An 18694-nucleotide genomic window follows, 5' to 3' on the forward strand; every position below is an offset into this window, starting at 1 on the left:
GCAATACTAGAGAAGTATGACATGCTAAGGCAACATAGCTCTAAAGACTGAAGATATTTGGATTCAGGAATTACGTGTTACTTTGATGATAGTAAGATTAATTACTGTAGGGTATAGAACACACACTGTATGTAAGAAGTCAAGTTCCTTTTCAATGAAATATGGATATGGGTATTAGAGGAAGATATCAGCAGATTGTACAGGAATTGGTTTGTACATAATCATCTACCAAGAACATTAGAGAAAATAAATAGACCAAGAGTATTCCATATCATAATGAGGTAAAGAATATAAAAATTAAAGACTATGAAAAATAAAGGAAACTTCTTTATAAATAAACAAATGAAGCAAAAGAGTGGAATTGACCTATGATATCCTGCAGGCACAATGACTGAAATTTTAAGAAAATATAATTGTTTTCTTAAAGTCATTAGAGGAAGAACATGACGGGAAACAACCAAAGTTTGATATCAAAGCTCCTCCTCCTGGGTCTGCCTATCCCATCAGAGTATCATCTCCTGTTCTATGCCCTGTTCCTGGCCATGTACCTCACCACTATCCTGGGAAACCTGTTAATCATTGTCCTTGTTCGACTGGATTCCAAGCTCCACACACCCATGTACTTGTTTCTCAGCAACTTGTCTTTCTCTGACCTCTGCTTTTCCTCTGTCACAATGCCCAAGTTGTTGGAGAACATGCAGAGCCACGTACTGTCTATATCCTATGCAGGCTGCCTGACACAGCTGTACTTCTTTATGGTTTTTGGGGACATGGAGAGCTTCCTTCTTGTGATCATGGCCTATGACCGCTATGTTGCCATCTGCTTTCCTTTGCATTACACCAGCATCATGAGCATCCAGTTCTGTGCCTCTCTATTGGCATTACTGTGGATGCTGACAACATCTAATGCCATGATGCACACCTTGCTCATGGCTAGATTGTCTTTTTGTGAGAAGAATATGATTCTCCACTTTTTCTGTGACATTTCTGCACTTCTGAAGTTGTCCTGCTCAGACACTTTTGTTAATGAGTTGATGATACTTATCATAGGAGGGCTCATCATTATATTCCATTCCTGCTCATTGTGATATCCTATGCCAGGATCATCTCCTCCATCCTTAAGGTTCCATCTACTCAGGGCATCCACAAAGTCCTCTCCACATGTGGTTCCCATCTGTCTGTTGTGTCTCTGTTCTATGGGACAATTATTGGTCTCTACTTATGTCCATCAGCTGATAATACTACTGTGAAGGAGACTGTCATGGCTATGATGTACACAGTAGTGACTCCCATGCTGAACCCCTTCATCTACAGCCTGAGGAACAGAGACATGAAGAGGGCCCTAATAAAACTTATCTGCAGTAAGAAAATCTCTCTGTAATGGCAGTTCCTATGCTTGATACATAATCTCATGTAATACATGTATTGACATTAACATTTTAAATTTGATATTGTCCCTCCACATAAAACCTACAAGGAAGGGTCATGCTATATAATTGTTCAATACATGAAAGAGAAGAGGTGTGGTGTAATAGTAAAAAGACAAAAAGTTGTCTTTGATACCTGCCTATAACTTTCTCCTTACCATGCCTAAACAATCCTGTAAATGCAATAGTGGATGAGGGGCTGTCTAATATAATCCATGTTCCCCTTATGTTAGTGCAAAAATTTATCATGTTACCATGTTTTCTGAGTTCATGGATACATCAGTTGAAATCTAAGAGTAATAGGGAAGGTTCTGTTTCATAGACTGAAGTATATGAGGTTCACTGATTTTCTATCTCCCACAAAGGGACAATGTGTGGACACATTTGAGACCATAGACTACTTCGCCTTTTTTTGTATGATTTCTGTAGAAAGATTTTCTTAATTTTTCATATTCTTTGCTTAACTACAGCATAGAATAACCTTCATCTATTAATTTCCTCAGTTTTCCGTGGTAGATGATAACACACAAATCCAATTGTTCATAATCTGCTCATCACTACCCCCTGCCACATCATCTCCATGTGAAGCCAATCCCACATTAATGGGCTTCTCACTGCCTGGGGAACATACTCACTTGAGCCTCTGTGTTATCATCAATAGAAATATGCAGACCTTTATCTTTCTGTTTCCCACAGTCTTCTCTTTATACTTTATCCTGTTTTGTGAAGTATGATGTTGTCTCCCATCCAGTGATCTATGTGATCACTCCCACGTACACACACACACACACACACACACACACACACACACACTTATAAAAGTGGATAATCACTCATAGAATTTTGACTTGTACTTTTATTGAATATTGTTTTAAAATATGTAGTATTGTAGTTCTTATGCAGTTAAAATTGTACCTGCTCTTCTTATAGCTAAACTCTGAAATCTCATTGGCACAGTGTAACAGAATTATCAGGACCTTCACCTACATATACAGTATGTATGGCTGTCACCTGAGAGGTGCTGCTGTAGCCTGAGCAATACAGATTCAGTAACAATTGGACTGTAAACCATTGGATTTGAGCAGTGGGACACAAATGGAGGAGTTAGGGTAGGACTGAAGAAGCTCTCTGTCTCTGTGTCTTTCTAACTATATGGAGTACATCAAGAGTTCCTAATATGTACATGTGTTTAGGAGTGACCAGTTAATATTGTATAATCTTGCAGAGGCCTTGACCCCGGAAAACTCGATTCTCCCTCTCACAGCAGCCATTTATTGCCATTTTCTAAGTTAACATAATTTCTGTTGTATTTCAAAAAGATAAAGGGTGTCTAGAATTCATTGGTTCTGCTTTCCTGATATGTCTACAACATGGTGTTGGTTCTCTGGCTGTTTTAATGTCTGTCTGATCTTATCTTTAGACATAGTGGTTGTACTATAGATGTAGCAACTGTGACTAGAAATGCCACAATCAGTGTGTTCTCTCTGTTTTTGCCAGTTGTAGATCTTTATAATATTGTTTATGTGTTGCACAAAAAAGAAAAAATAAAAGAATGAAGAAAGACAAAGTATCATTTAATGAGGTGTGAGAGCATAACTATTTAAAATACAATTAGATTTCCAGAGTGATTGTACAATTTTGTAATCTTACTGGAAATAGAAAATTGTTCCCATTTTTCCATTCTCGAAGGCCAGTGCTATTGCTAGAGATTTTGATCTTAGCCATTCTGATTGATGTAAGGTGGAATTTCAGGGTCGTTTTGATGTTCATTCCCCTTATGACTAAAGATGTTGAAGATTTCCTTAAATACTTCTCAGTAATTCAATATTCCCCTCTTCAGCTCCATACTCCATTTTAATGGATTATTTGGTTTTTGGGAGTCTAACTTCTTGAGTTGTTTGTATATATTGTATATTAGCCCTCTACGGGATGTAAGGTTCATGAAGATTTTTTTTAAAACCTGTAGGTTGCCATTTTGTCCTATTAATAGTATCCTCTGCCTTATAAAAGCTTTTTAGTTTTATGAGGTTCTATTTATCAATTGTTGATCTTAGAACCTGAACTTTGATGTTCTGTTCAGAAAGATGTAGGCAAGTGTTTTTGTGGGATTACTAACAGTGGGAGAGAGGCCTATCTCTGTTTTTTTTTTTTTTTTTTTTTTTTTTTGTCTTGATTTGGGAACCTTTTCCTCCTACTGGGTTGCCTCCTCCAGCCTTGATATGAAGATATTGCCTTGTTATGCCATATTTGATTGATGTCCCTGAAAAGTCTACTCATTTCTGAGGGCAAGTGAAGCAGGGGTATATCCAGGGCAAAGCAGATTTTAGGAGGAAGAGTCTGGAAGGAGGGAGGAAGGTAAACATCAGTCAGGATGTGATATCTAAGGAAAAATAAATAAAAAGGAAAAATAATTTAAACAAAAGAACAAAAAGCCAATGCATTTCATGGTTATAAAATTATGAAATAGATTATGAAATCTATTACTTGAACTACTACTATACACTCATAATATGATAGTCACATAAGCTAATTGTTTCTTTAATTTTTAGTCAACTCCCATGTAGTGTCTGAAGAAGAGTCTGGTCAATTCTTTCTGTATATCTAACATATACATGTATATCTACATGTGCACTTATACATACCCATATATACACATATTATGCATATTCATGCATATTGGCTTGGCCCATTGCGAATGGCAATGTTAGGAGGTGTGGCCTTGATTCAGTAAGTGTGGCCTTGTTGGAGCATGCATCAATAATTTATTTTTCTTGTTGAATAAAGTTTCATTTTATGAATACAATGTACTATTTATTTGCTCATCATTCAATCCCTCATTCTGCTTGTGACCGTTACAAATTTATTTGCATACATAACATAGACAAAACCATTTTTTGACGTGCACAACTTGTAACAATATGCCTAGTTGAATAATTTTTCATTCATATATTAAACTTTTATGTTTAATATTCCACAGGCCCAACATAGATGTTTGGGAGTTCCATTTCCCAAAGGGATTCACTATACACCACAGGCCAACAGAACAGAATCTCACTATGCTGCTAAGCAGATCTCATAGGATCACTCTTTGCAGCAAGCTAGAATAAGCTCACAAGGGTCTCATTTTGCGTTGAAGCTGATCAGATAGGGCAACATTGTGTAGCCCAGGATGACTTCACATTGATGCTTCAGCCCAAGCTGTATGTGTGCTGGGATCACAGGCTTATAATCACACCTGGCTTGATTTCTTACTTTTTTGTTCTATTCTTTTGATAATATCTCATTTTCCTTACCTCTTTATCCTCTCATACAATCCATCTTCTATATTACATGTAGTATTCATCACACTGTATTATGTTGATACAATTTTACAATTTTATGTGTCAGATAAATTTTGTAAATATGTTTAAATATATATATTCTAGGCTATAATTTTTACTGTGGTATTTCTTTGTATTGTTCAGCAGAGTTTTTGTTCCCATTCTATAGCTATTGATTGTAATTTCATCAATATTGAATATAGAATCTATTTCTGTCTTTTACACATTATTTTTCACATAAGAAGGAAACAGACTTGATTTATATATTGTATGTCATGTCGCTTATAAATCTGTTATACAGTGACAATGGAATTTCAGAGTTAAGCTTATAGAAAAAGCAGGTGCATTCTTTTTTTTTTTTATATTCAAAGGCAGAATGACCTTTTATTTCATTTGCACATATACACATCACCACTTGTTCACCATCAAACATAAAGCATAGACTGATAAATAACTTATACAAGTTAAAAAGGTACCATTTAAGAACTTGTCAAAGTAAATTAGAAGCATATAGGCATACTAACTTAATTTTGAAGTTACATCAGAAGGCTGGAGAAATCGTTCAACAATTAATAACATTTTGTGTTCTGCCAAAAAAAGTGAGTTCAGTTCCTGGTAGACAAATTGCAGTTTAATAACATTGCCATGACAACAGCCCCATCAACCTGTCATCTAAACATCCAATGAGGGTGAATAACTAACAGAGAGATTGTCAGATAGGGAACAATTCACATTTACATATGGCTTCAGATTATCAAGTTACCAGACTCAATAGCTTCCATGTAATTATTGGATCAACACTCTTTACCATTTGACTTCGACAACAAATATTATTCCACCTTACATCAAAAATAAAATGAAACAAAACACTCTCTGTGTTTTATAATAGAGAGACAGAGGAAGAAAAGGAGGAAAGAAAGCAAAAACAGCAAGAAGCTAGAGAAGTCAAAAGACAGAAAGAAGAGGAGGCTAGAGACTTAAGGAGAGATAGGAGACAGGAAAGAAATCTTCACAGAATCCTGGCCACCATAGTAGAAGAGGCTAGAGGACCGAGAGGGTCTGAGAGGATAGTACCTGGCAACAGAAGAGAGACCTAGAATAGGGACCAGTGTGTGTGCTGCAAGGAGAAAGGGCACTGGGCAAGAGAATGCCCTAATAGGCCCAAGAAGAAGAGAGCCCCACACCCCAGAGTGCTGGCAATGCAAGAAGAGGATAGTGAATAGAGGGGTCAGGGTTCAGAACCCCTCCCCAAACCCAGGGTAATTCTCAAATGGAGGAGAAGCTCACCTATATTTTAGTAGACACAGGAGCACAACATTCGGTCTTACTTCAAACTAATGGGCCTCTGTCTTACAAGAAATCATGGTTTCAAGGGGCTACAGGGAGTAAGCAGTATTCATAAACTACCTGAAGAACGGTGGACCTAGTCATGGGCCAGGTATCCCACTCATTCTTTGTTGTACCAGAATGCCTCTACCCATTGCTAGGATGGGACCTTCTCACCAAATTTTGGGCCCAAATCCATTTCCTCCCCGAAGGGCCTGTGGTTAAAGGGCGGAGAGGCCAGCCCTTACAGGTCCTGACTGTTAAGCTAGAAGCTGAATAAAGACTCTTTGAACAGGCACAGCCATCTTGACTCAAGAATCAGCTAAAGCAATGATAAGCAAATGCATCAGTGGACCCACTTGGGAGTGAGCAAATTGACTCAAACCATCTTAAAGACTAAGTACCACGTTCTAGGGCTAAAACACCTGGTGGAGCAAATTGTCCATAACTATATTACCAAGGCAAAAGGTAAGTATTTGCAGGAATAAACTTGACTCTGGAAGGAGGCTCTGTGGGGACCGGTCTGAGACCTACTGGGAAGTGGGCATCACTGAAATAAAACCAGGAAAATATGACTACAAGTATGTCCTAGTGTTTGTAGATACCTTTTCAGGATGGGTAGAAGCCTTCCCCACTAAGCAAGAAATGGCCTCAATAGTTGTCAAGAAGATACTGGAAGAAATCTTTCCCAGGTTTGGGATACCCAAGGTAAACGGGTCAGACATCGGCCCTGCCTTTGTTGCCAAGGTCAGGTATTTAGAGGATGATTGGAAATTACATTGCATCTGCAGAACTCAAGAGCTCAGGACAGGTAGAGAGAATGAATAGAACTCTAAAAGAAACCCTGACCAAGTTGACCATGGAGACTGTGTGGTGGTCCTCCCCTTGGCCCTTTTCTGAGTTAGGAACACCCCTTTCCACTTTAACCTAACTCCTTTCAAAATTCTGTTTGGGACCCCTGCACCCCTGACAGTGTTGGGAGACGTATTTAAACCCACTTGTCATAGTAACAATGACTTATATGCTAGGTTGAAAGGACTACAGCTGGTACAAAAGGAAGTGTGGTCACAGCTGGCAACTGCCTTCGAGCCAGGGACCCCGAGACATCCCATCCAGTCCAGGTCAGAGATTCAGTACACCTACAATGACACCAAGCCCAGACACTTGAGCCTTGCTGGAAAGGACCATACCTGGTGCTGCTGACCATCCCAACAGCTGTCAAGGTAGATGGAATAGCTGCCTGGATCCACGCATCCCACATAAAGATGACTTCTCAGGCAGAAGAGAAGGGCAGCAGTCAAGATTGGACAATTAAGGCCACTGATAACTCCCTAAAGCTAAAAATTATTAGGAAAACTGAAAATGGGGCTCATCCCCCTGACGGTGGTACTGTATCTTAGTTCTTTTTCTTTTTCTTTTTTTTTCTTTTTTTCTTTTTTTTTTTGTTTGTTTTTTTTTTTTTTATTAACTTGAGTATTTCTTATATACATTTCAAGTGTTATTCCCTTTCCCGGTTTCCGGGCAAATCCCCCTCCCCCCTCCCCTTCCTTATGGGTGTTCCCCTCCCAACCCTCCCCCCATTGCCACCCTCCCCCCATAGTCTAGTTCACTGGGGGTTCAGTCTTAGCAGGACCCAGGGCTTCCCCTTCCACTGGTGCTCTTACTAGGATATTCATTGCTACCTATGGGGTCAGAGTCCAGGGTCAGTCCATATATAGTCTTTAGGTAGTGGCTTAGTCCCTGGAAGCTCTGGTTGCTTGACATTGTTGTACTTTTGGGGTCTCGAGCCCCTTCAAGCTCTTCCAGTTCTTTCTCTGATTCCTTCAACGGGGGACCTATTCTCAGTTCAGTGGTTTGCTGCTGGCATTCGCCTCTGTATTTGCTGTATTCTGGCTGTGTCTCTCAGGAGCGATCTACATCCGGCTCCTGTCGGTCTGCACTTCTTTGCTTCATCCATCTTGTCCAATTGGGTGGCTGTATATGTATGGGCCACCTGTGGGGCAGGCTCTGAATGGGTGTTCCTTCAGTCTCTGTTTTAATCTTTGCCTCTCCCTTCCCTGCCAAGGGTATTCTTTTTCCTCATTTAAAGAAGGAGTGAAGCATTCACATTTTGATCATCCGTCTTGAGTTTCGTTTGTTCTAGGGATCTAGGGTAATTCAAGCATTTGGGCTAATAGCCACTTATCAATGAGTGCATACCATGTATGTCTTTCTGTGATTGGATTAGCTCACTCAGGATGATATTTTCCAGTTCCAACCATTTGCCTACGAATTTCATAGACTCGTTGTTTTTGATAGCTGAGTAATATTCCATTGTGTAGATGTACCACATTTTCTGTATCCATTCCTCTGTTGAAGGGCATCTGGGTTCTTTCCATTTTCTGGCTATTATAAATAAGGCTGCGATGAACATAGTGGAGCACGTGTCTCTTTTATATGTTGAGGCATCTTTTGGGTATATGCCCAAGAGAGGTATAGCTGGATCCTCAGGCAGTTCAATGTCCAATTTTCTGAGGAACCTCCAGACTGATTTCCAGAATGGTTTTACCAGTCTGCAATCCCACCAACAATGGAGGAGTGTTCCTCTTTCTCCACATCCTCGCCAGCATCTGCTGTCACCTGAGTTTTTGATCTTAGCCATTCTCACTGGTGTGAGGTGAAATCTCAGGGTTGTTTTGATTTGCATTTCCCTTATGACTAAAGATGTTGAACATTTCTTTAGGTGTTTCTCAGCCATTCGGCATTCCTCAGCTGTGAATTCATTGTTTAGCTCTGAACCCCATTTTTTAATAGGGTTATTTGTTTCCCTGCGGTCTAACTTCTTGAGTTCTTTGTATATTTTGGATATAAGGCCTCTATCTGTTGTAGGATTGGTAAAGATCTTTTCCCAATCTGTTGGTTGCCGTTTTGTCCTAACCACCGTGTCCTTTGCCTTACAGAAGCTTTGCAGTTTTATGAGATCCCATTTGTCGATTCTTGATCTTAGAGCATAAGCCATTGGTGTTTTGTTCAGGAAATTTTTTCCAGTGCCCATGTGTTCCAGATGCTTCCCTAGTTTTTCTTCTATTAGTTTGAGTGTGTCTGGTTTGATGTGGAGGTCCTTAATCCACTTGGACTTAAGCTTTGTACAGGGTGATAAGCATGGATCGATCTGCATTCTTCTACATGTTGCCCTCCAGTTGAACCAGCACCATTTGCTGAAAATGCTATCTTTTTTCCATTGGATGGTTTTGGCTCCTTTGTCAAAAATCAAGTGATCATAGGTGTGTGGGTTCATTTCTGGGTCTTCAATTCTATTCCATTGGTCTATCTGTCTGTCTCTGTACCAATACCATGCAGTTTTTATCACTATTGCTCTGTAATACTGCTTGAGTTCAGGGATAGTGATTCCCCCTGAAGTCCTTTTATTGTTGAGGATAGCTTTAGCTATCCTGGGTTTTTTGTTATTCCAGATGAATTTGCAAATTGTTCTGTCTAACTCTTTGAAGAATTGGATTGGAATTTTGATGGGGATTGCATTGAGTCTGTAGATTGCTTTTGGTAAAATGGCCATTTTTACTATATTAATCCTGCCAATCCATGAGCATGGGAGATCTTTCCATCTTCTGAGGTCTTCTTCAATTTCTTTCCTCAGTGTCTTGAAGTTCTTATTGTACAGATCTTTTACTTGCTTGGTTAAAGTCACACCGAGGTACTTTATATTATTTGGGTCTATTATGAAGGGTGTCGTTTCCCTAATTTCTTTCTCGGCTTGTTTCTCTTTTGTATAGAGGAAGGCAACTGATTTATTTGAGTTAATTTTATACCCAGCCACTTTGCTGAAGTTGTTTATCAGCTTTAGTAGTTCTCTGGTGGAACTTTTGGGATCACTTAAATATACTATCATGTCATCTGCAAATAGTGATATTTTGACTTCTTCTTTTCCGATCTGTATCCCCTTGTTCTCCTTTTGTTGTCTGATTGCTCTGGCTAGAACTTCAAGAACTATATTGAATAAGTAGGGAGAGAGTGGGCAGCCTTGTCTAGTCCCTGATTTTAGTGGGATTGCTTCGAGTTTCTCTCCATTTAGTTTAATGTTAGCAACTGGTTTGCTGTATATGGCTTTTACTATGTTTAGGTATGGGCCTTGAATTCCTATTCTTTCCAGGACTTTTATCATGAAGGGGTGTTGAATTTTGTCAAATGCTTTCTCAGCATCTAATGAAATGATCATGTGGTTTTGTTCTTTCAGTTTGTTTATATGATGGATCACGTTGATGGTTTTCCGTATATTAAACCATCCCTGCATGCCTGGGATGAAGCCTACTTGATCATGGTGGATGATTGTTTTGATGTGCTCTTGAATTCGGTTTGCCAGAATTTTATTGAGTATTTTTGCGTCGATATTCATAAGGGAAATTGGTCTGAAGTTCTCTTTCTTTGTTGTGTCTTTGTGTGGTTTAGGTATAAGAGTAATTGTGGCTTCGTAGAAGGAATTCAGTAGTGCTCCATCTGTTTCAATTTTGTGGAATAGTTTGGATAATATTGGTATGAGGTCTTCTATGAAGGTTTGATAGAATTCTGCACTAAACCCGTCTGGACCTGGGCTCTTTTTGGTTGGAAGACCTTTAATGACTGCTTCTATTTCCTTAGGAGTTATGGGGTTGTTTAACTGGTTTATCTGTTCCTGATTTAACTTCGATACCTGGTATCTGTCTAGGAAATTGTCCATTTCCTGAAGATTTTCAAATTTTGTTGAATATAGGTTTTTATAGTAAGATCTGATGATTTTTTGAATTTCCTCTGAATCTGTAGTTATGTCTCCCTTTTCATTTCTAATTTTGTTAATTTGGACGCACTCTCTGTGTCCTCTCGTTAGTCTGGCTAAGGGTTTATCTATCTTGTTGATTTTCTCAAAGAACCAACTTTTGGTTCTGTTGATTCTTTCTATGGTCCTTTTTGTTTCTACTTGGTTGATTTCAGCTCTGAGTTTGATTATTTCCTGCCTTCTACTCCTCCTGGGTGTATTTGCTTCTTTTTGTTCTAGAGCTTTTAGGTGTGCTGTCAAGCTGCTGACATATGCTCTTTCCTGTTTCTTTCTGCAGGCACTCAGCGCTATGAGTTTTCCTCTTAGCACAGCTTTCATTGTGTCCCATAAGTTTGGGTATGTTGTATCTTCATTTTCATTAAATTCTAAAAAGTTTTTAATTTCTTTCTTTATTTCTTCCTTGACCAGGTTATCACTGAGTAGAGCATTGTTCAATTTCCACGTATATGTGGGCATTCTTCCCTTATTGTTATTGAAGACCAGTTTTAGGCCGTGGTGGTCCGATAGCATGCATGGGATTATCTCTATCTTTCTGTACCTGTTGAGGCCCGTTTTTTGACCAATTATATGGTCAATTTTGGAGAAAGTACCATGAGGAGCTGAGAAGAAGGTATATCCTTTTGCTTTAGGATAGAATGTTCTATAAATATCCGTTAAGTCCATTTGGCTCATGACTTCTCTTAGTCTGTCGACATCACTGTTTAATTTCTGTTTCCATGATCTGTCCATTGATGAGAGTGGGGTGTTGAAGTCTCCCACTATTATTGTGTGAGGTGCAATGTGTGTTTTGAGCTTTAGTAAGGTTTCTTTTACGTATGTAGGTGCCCTTGTATTTGGGGCATAGATATTTAGGATTGAGAGTTCATCTTGGTGGATTTTTCCTTTGATGAATATGAAGTGTCCTTCCTTATCTTTTTTGATGACTTTTAGTTGGAAATTGATTTTATTTGATATTAGAATGGCTACTCCAGCTTGCTTCTTCTGATCATTTGCTTGGAAAGTTGTTTTCCAGCCTTTCACTCTGAGGTAGTGTCTGTCTTTGTCTCTGAGGTGTGTTTCCTGTAGGCAGCAGAATGCAGGGTCCTCATTGCGTATCCAGTTTGTTAATCTATGTCTTTTTATTGGGGAGTTGAGGCCATTGATATTGAGAGATATTAAGGAATAGTGATTATTGCTTCCCTTTATATTCATATTTGGATGTGAGGTTATGTTTGTGTGCTTTCATTCTCTTTGTTTTGTTGCCAAGACGATTAGTTTCTTGCTTCTTCTAGGGTATAGCTTGCCTCCTTATGTTGGGCTTTACCATTTATTATCCTTTGTAGTGCTGGATTTGTAGAAAGATATTGTGTAAATTTGGTTTTGTCATGGAATATCTTGGTTTCTCCATCAATGTTAATTGAGAGTTTTGCTGGATACAGTAACCTGGGCTGGCATTTGTGTTCTCTTAGGGTCTCTATGACATCAGTCCAGGATCTTCTGGCCTTCATAGTTTCTGGCGAGAAGTCTGGTGTGATTCTGATAGGTCTCCCTTTATATGTTACTTGACCTTTTTCCCTTACTGCTTTTAATATTCTTTCTTTATTTTGTGCGTTTGGTGTTTTGACAATTATGTGACGGGAGGTGTTTCTTTTCTGGTCCAATCTATTTGGAGTTCTGTAGGCTTCTTGTATGTCTATGGGTATCTCTTTTTTTAGGTTAGGGAAGTTTTCTTCTATGATTTTGTTGAAGATATTTACTGGTCCTTTGAGCTGGGATCTTCACTCTCTTCTATACCTATTATCCTTAGGTTTGATCTTCTCATTGAGTCCTGGATTTCCTGTATGTTTTGGACCAGTAGCTTTTTCCGCTTTACATTATCTTTGACAGTTGAGTCAATGATTTCTATGGAATCTTCTGCTCCTGAGATTCTCTCTTCCATCTCTTGAATTCTGTTGGTGAGGCTTGTATCTACAGCTCCTTGTCTCTTCTTTTGGTTTTCTATATCCAGGGTTGTTTCCATGTGTTCTTTCTTGATTGCTTCTATTTCCATTTTTAATTCCTTCAACTGTTTGATTGTGTTTTCCTGGAATTCTTTCAGGGATTTTTGCGATTCCTCTCTGTAGGCTTTTACTTGTTTATTAATGTTTTCCTGTGCTTCCCTAAGTGTGTTCATGTCTTTCTTGAAGTCCTCCAGCATCATGATCAAATATGATTTTGTAACTAGATCTTGCTTTTCTGGTGTGTTTGGATATTCCATGTTTGTTTTGGTGGGAGAATTGGGCTCCGATGATGGCATGTAGTCTTGGTTTCTGTTGCTTGGGTTCCTGCGCTTGCCTCTCGCCATCAGATTATCTCTAGTGTTACTTTGTTCTGCTATTTCTGACAGTGGCTAGACTGTCCTATAAGCCTGTGTGACAGGAGTGCTGTAGACCTGTTTTCCTCTCTTTCAGTCAGTTATGGGGACAGAGTGTTCTGCTTTCTGGCGTGTAGTTTTTCCTCTCTACAGGTCTTCAGCTGTTCCTGTGGGCCTGTGTCTTGAGTTCACCAGGCAGCTTTCTTGCAGCAGAAAATTTGGTCTTACCTGTGGTCCCGAGGCTCAGGTTCGCTCGTGGGGTGCTCCCCACGGGCTCTCTGCAGCGGCAGCAACCAGGAAGACCTGTGCCGCCCCTTCCGGGAACTTCAGTGCACCAGGGTTCCAGATGGTCTTTGGCTTTTTCCTCTGGCGTCCGAGATGTGTGTGCAGGGAGCAGTCACTTCTGGTTTCCCAGGCTTGTCTGCCTCTCTGAAGGTTTAGCTCTCCCTCCCACGGGATTTGGGTGCAGAGAACTGTTTATCTGGTCTGTTTCTTTCAGGTTCTGGCGGTGTCTCAGGCACAGGGGTCCTGCCGCTCCTGGGCCCTCCCCCAGGGGAGCCCAGAGGCCTTATACAGTTTCCTCTTTGGCCAGGGATGTGGGCAGGGGTGAGCAGAGTTGGTGGTCTCTTCCGCTCTGCAGCCTCAGGAGTGCCCACCTGACCAGGCGGTTGGGTCTCTCTCTCACCGGGTCTGGGAGCCTGTATCTTAGTTCTTATACTTAATGTTACAAACCACAGGGCAGGAACTTGGAGGCAGGAGCTGATGCAGAGGCCATGAAGGGGTGCTGCTTACTGGGTTGCTTCCAAAGCAGGTGCATTCTTAACTACATGAGAATTACAAAACTAATATTTTAAAACCTTTTAATAAAAAGTCACAATTCAAAAATTTTATGAACTATTATCCACTTTTGTAAGTGTGTGTGTGTGTGTGTGTGTGTGTGTGTGTGTGTGTGCATGTGTATAGATGAGCTTATGTAGGAGGACTTAGAGAAAAGACTAAATGAGCTGAAGGTGTTTGCAACCCATAGGAAAAACAACAATATCAACCAAACAACCCACCAGAGCTCTTAGGGACCCTTTGCTCCAGCTGCATATGTAACAGAGGATGGCCTTGTTGGACATCAATGGGAGGAGAGGCCTTTGGCCCTGGGAATGCTTGATGCAGCAGTGTAAGGAAATGCAAGGGCAAGGAGGAAGGAGTGGGTGTGTGGGTCAGGAAGCACCCTCATAGAAGCAGGGGAAGGAGGATGGAATAGGAGGTTTCCAGATGGAAAACCTGGAAAGTACTTCCTCCACTATGCATTTCTAGGATTGTTTATGGAAGGAAAGGAGGAAGTTATAGCTAGATATTAAAGATAATCTTTTCTACTTTCATTAATCTACTAAAGTCACTCTCTTTCATGAATTGATCAGGGTTATATAGCATGGACTTTCTGGTAGGACGTATGATGAGGGACAATATCTAATATAAAATATTAATGTCAACATACGTATTTCATAAAGTTAGATGACAATCACAAGTGCTACCACTACAGAAATATTTTCTTACTGCAGATAACTCTTATTAGGGCCATCTTCATGTCTCTGTTCCTCAAGCTATAGATGAAGGGGTTCAGCATGGGAGTCACCAATGTATACATCAAAGCCATGGCAGTTTCCTTCATAGTAGAATTATTAGTCGATGGACATAAGTATAAAACAATAATTGTCCCATAGAACAGAGACACCACAGTCAGATGGGATCCACAGGTGGAAAAGACCTTGTGGATGGCCTGGGTAGATGAGGCCTTAAGAATAGAGAAGAAAATCCTTACATAGGATATAACAATGAGTAGGAATGGAATAATAGAGATGATCCCTCCCAGGATAAATATCATCAACTCATTAACATAAGTGTCTGAGCAGGACAATTTCAGAAGAGCTGGTAAGTCACAGAAAAAGTGGAGAATCACATTCTTCTCACAAAAAGACAATCTAGCTGTTAGTAGGGTATGCAGCAGGGCATGGGATATCGTCAGCATCCACAGTAGTAGTACTAGTGAAGCACAGAACTTGGTGCTCATGATGCTGGTGTAATGCAAAGGAAAGCAGATCGCCACATAACGGTCATAGGCCATGACCACAAGAAGGAAGCTCTCCATGTCTCCAAAAACCAGAAAGAAGTACAGCTGTGTCAGGCAATCTGCATAGGATATAGATGGCACTTGGCTCTGCATGTTCTGAAGCAATCTGGGTATTGTGACGGAGGAAAAGCAGAGATCAGAGAAGGACAAATTGCTAAGAAACAAGTACATGGGTGTGTGGAGATGGGAAGCCAGTTGAACCAGGAGAATGATTAGCAGGTTTCCCAGGATGGTTGTTAGGTACATGGCCAAGAACAGGGCATAGAACAGAAGATGATACTCTGATGGGATGGGCAGACCCAGGAGGAGGAACTCCAAGATCAAAGTTTGGTTGTTTCCAGTCATGCTTCCAATGACTTTAAGACAAAAAAATAGATTTCATTAAAATCCCAGTGGTTAAGCCAGCATGATATCATAGCTCAATTTCCCAGTTTTATCTCATTTGTTCATTTGGAAAAAGGTTTATTCTATTTTTCACATTCTTTGATTTTTATATTCTCTACCTAACTGTGACATGGAAAAACTTTGGTCTACTTATTTCCTCATTTGTCCTTGGTAGATGATGACATATAAACCACAGGCTATACACTCTAATGATTTTCCCCCAATATATCCACATTTCAATGAAAAGGGATATGGCTTTTGATACACATGTAGTGTTATATACTCTATAGTAATTAATCTTATCCTCCTGAAGGTAATTATAGATTCTATATCCAAGTATGTTTAGTCTCCATAAACATTTTCTCTTGGCATGTTATACAATTCTAGTATTTACTCCATACATCTATTGGCTTCTAATGTGAAAAATATATTACATTTATCTTCCTTACATTTCTGCCTGAGACATATAATCAAATTTAAGGAAACAATTTATATTAAATCCAAACAATCTCTTGTTTTCATTTTTCTGACAATATACAAGTCAATCTTTCCCATGAACTATTAATACTCTGTGATTAACTGCACAGATGCAATCTTCTATTTTTGGAATATATTCAGGTATGCAAAATGCAATGCTATTTTGAATAATACTAATGACAAATATTTTATTTGTCATATGATTTCACTATATTAACATTTGAATGATATTCATATCCATATTCTTATGATACTATGGATAATGCTGCAGGAAAATAAGTACAATAAATGTGTTTTTGAAGTATCAGTTCTATAAGGGTCTTCCCCACACAGTCCACCCCCCTGCATGCCTCCCCATGACATTCCCCTATACTGGGGGTCCAACCTTGGCAGGACCAAAGGCTTCTCCTCCCATTGGTGCCCAAGAAGGCCGTCCTCTGCTATATATGCAATTAGAGCCATGGGTCAGTCCATGTATAGTCTTTGGTTAAGGGGAGGGGGTTTGGATAGGGGACTTATGTCTGGGAAACCGAGAAAGGGAATAACATTTGAAGTATAAGTAAAAAAAATCCAATAAATTTTTTTGAAAAAGGAAAAAATAAAGTATCAGTTAATTTTAATCCCTCCCTTGATTTCATGTTCAGATATCCATACCTAACATGTCATATTTTATGGAAACTAGTCTAGGGCTTAAAAGCCATTTTGGTCAAATTGCCATTCAAGGTTTTTCTATGAAGGTGTTTTACTGTGTTTTTAACATTTAATTTAGTTATTAACATTATATCAGAGTGGAGTAACTCTGATCTTTCATAATGAGACAAGCCTCATGTGATCAGTTAATAGAAAAAACTGAAAACTTAGAGAAATATACTAGAAATTGTGCACCTAGCTTCTCATAATTATTCGTGTTCTGTGAATGAGTGGAGCACATGTTTTATGTAGGCTTATGTGAAGAGACTACAAAGCAAAGATCACTTGTGATGGCTGCTGCTGCTGCTGCTGACCTAATGGACTTTACTTCTTCGGTTATAAAACTCACAATTTTTACATGAATAGTAGATAAGACTGCCCCATAAAAATAGTTCCAGCAGCTATTATAAGTGTAATTCACCTAGAATTCTCTGAAACACTGCCTCTACTTTAAGCCAATACTCAATTTTATAAATGGACACTTAGGTGATGTGAATACTCTGCTGCATGGGTTGGAGTAATGAGCAAGTACATGTACTTCTTGAAGTTGTCAACTTTTGAAACCTTTTGAGTAGAATATCTCTTCAGAGTTAACTAATTTCCAAAACTAAAGACTTACTAAAAGAAGGTTGAAGCATTCTAGCATCACCCCTACCCTAAAGAATTGTTATTAGGTTGAAATGAGAAAAGTGCTCTGTAAGCAATTGTAATAAACCCCATTCTCATCAAAATGTTTATTAATGTAACTGTGTTATGACGTATTTCTAAAATATTTCAAAGTATTACAAAGTATAAAAGCAGCAAAGAATAATGTCATACCTGAAAACTGCCAGTCATGTTATCATAAAACTGGATGAGCAAGATCTGTAGTTTAGAGGAAAGTAAATTACCTCCTGATAATTTATCTAGCATGACTGAAGATGTATTATGGTTCCTCCATCACATCCTGGTCACCTCTATTCATTATAAGAACAAAAGAGAGCATCCTCTGTTGCAATAATTTCTTCCATGTCCCCTTCTAAGCATCTATGGACTCAAGGGACTCTGCATCTCTGTGGAATTACCCAGGACCCATAGAGAAACAATTTTTCAAAGCTGTGACAGGGGGGAGATGATTGTCACTGATCCTCCTTAATGTATTTATTAGGAAGGTGTAATAAATAGAAAATCAGATGCATATGTACCCTTTGCCTGTTTATGAACTGGATGGGATTTATGTGTATTCCAGCCTAGATTTTAGTAAACTAAGGCCAAGCTGTTCAAAAACCACTGAAGTAAAAGTGAATGCTTTTTTGAGCTGGACTACCAATTTGTGGGAATGGAGTTCTTCAGAGGATTCCTTTGTTACTCTCTAAATTTTCTTGGCATGTATAACATGCCTCTTCTCTTATTATTTACCCTTGTAGAACTTCATTTTAAAAATGACTAATAGCTTACTTATTACTCTTTACAAATCAGCATTCTGTTTTGTTTTGTTTTGTTTTTACCTCTTTTGGTATTCGTTTTCAATTTCAACTGATTTATAGTGTGTGTGTGTGTGTGTGTGTGTGTGTGTGTGTGTGTGTGTGTGTGGTGTTTTCATTTTCCACTGTTTCTTTTGACTTTAAGGCAATCATCTCTTTTCTAGGTTCTCATTACAGAAAGTTGTTTAATTTTAGATCTTGTTTCTTTTACAGTGTTTTTTATTCTGTGGCCTTAATTTCACTTCAAATTCTCTGTTTTCTGTTTTACCAAAAGTTTCAAAAATTATCAATTTCTGTGTATCAAGTTCGATGTATGGTTCATGGTATAGCAAGAAGCAAGAAAAAG

The 18694-nt window shown here is 39.0% G+C and overlaps 1 protein-coding gene and 1 pseudogene across 1 annotated transcript; one reads left to right on the forward strand and one right to left on the reverse strand.

Annotated features, from left to right (window-relative positions):
- Positions 444-1381, forward strand: Or1e29-ps1 (olfactory receptor family 1 subfamily E member 29, pseudogene 1; annotated as a pseudogene).
- Or1e32 (olfactory receptor family 1 subfamily E member 32) lies at positions 14741-15679 on the reverse strand. The gene has a single exon (NM_001000030.1). The coding sequence runs from the start codon at positions 15677-15679 to the stop codon at positions 14741-14743; it is 939 nt and encodes a 312-aa protein (NP_001000030.1).
- Between the last annotated feature and the right edge of the window lie 3015 nt (positions 15680-18694).

Source organism: Rattus norvegicus, chromosome 10, assembly GCF_021556685.1.
Source record: "Rattus norvegicus strain SHRSP/BbbUtx chromosome 10, alternate assembly SHRSP_T2T, whole genome shotgun sequence".
NCBI classification, from domain to species: domain Eukaryota; kingdom Metazoa; phylum Chordata; class Mammalia; order Rodentia; family Muridae; genus Rattus; species Rattus norvegicus.

Bases quoted from the DNA above. Each gene is read 5' to 3' on its own strand.
- Or1e32 (NM_001000030.1), bottom strand. From the start codon at position 15,679: ATGACTGGAAACAACCAAACTTTGATCTTGGAGTTCCTCCTCCTGGGT.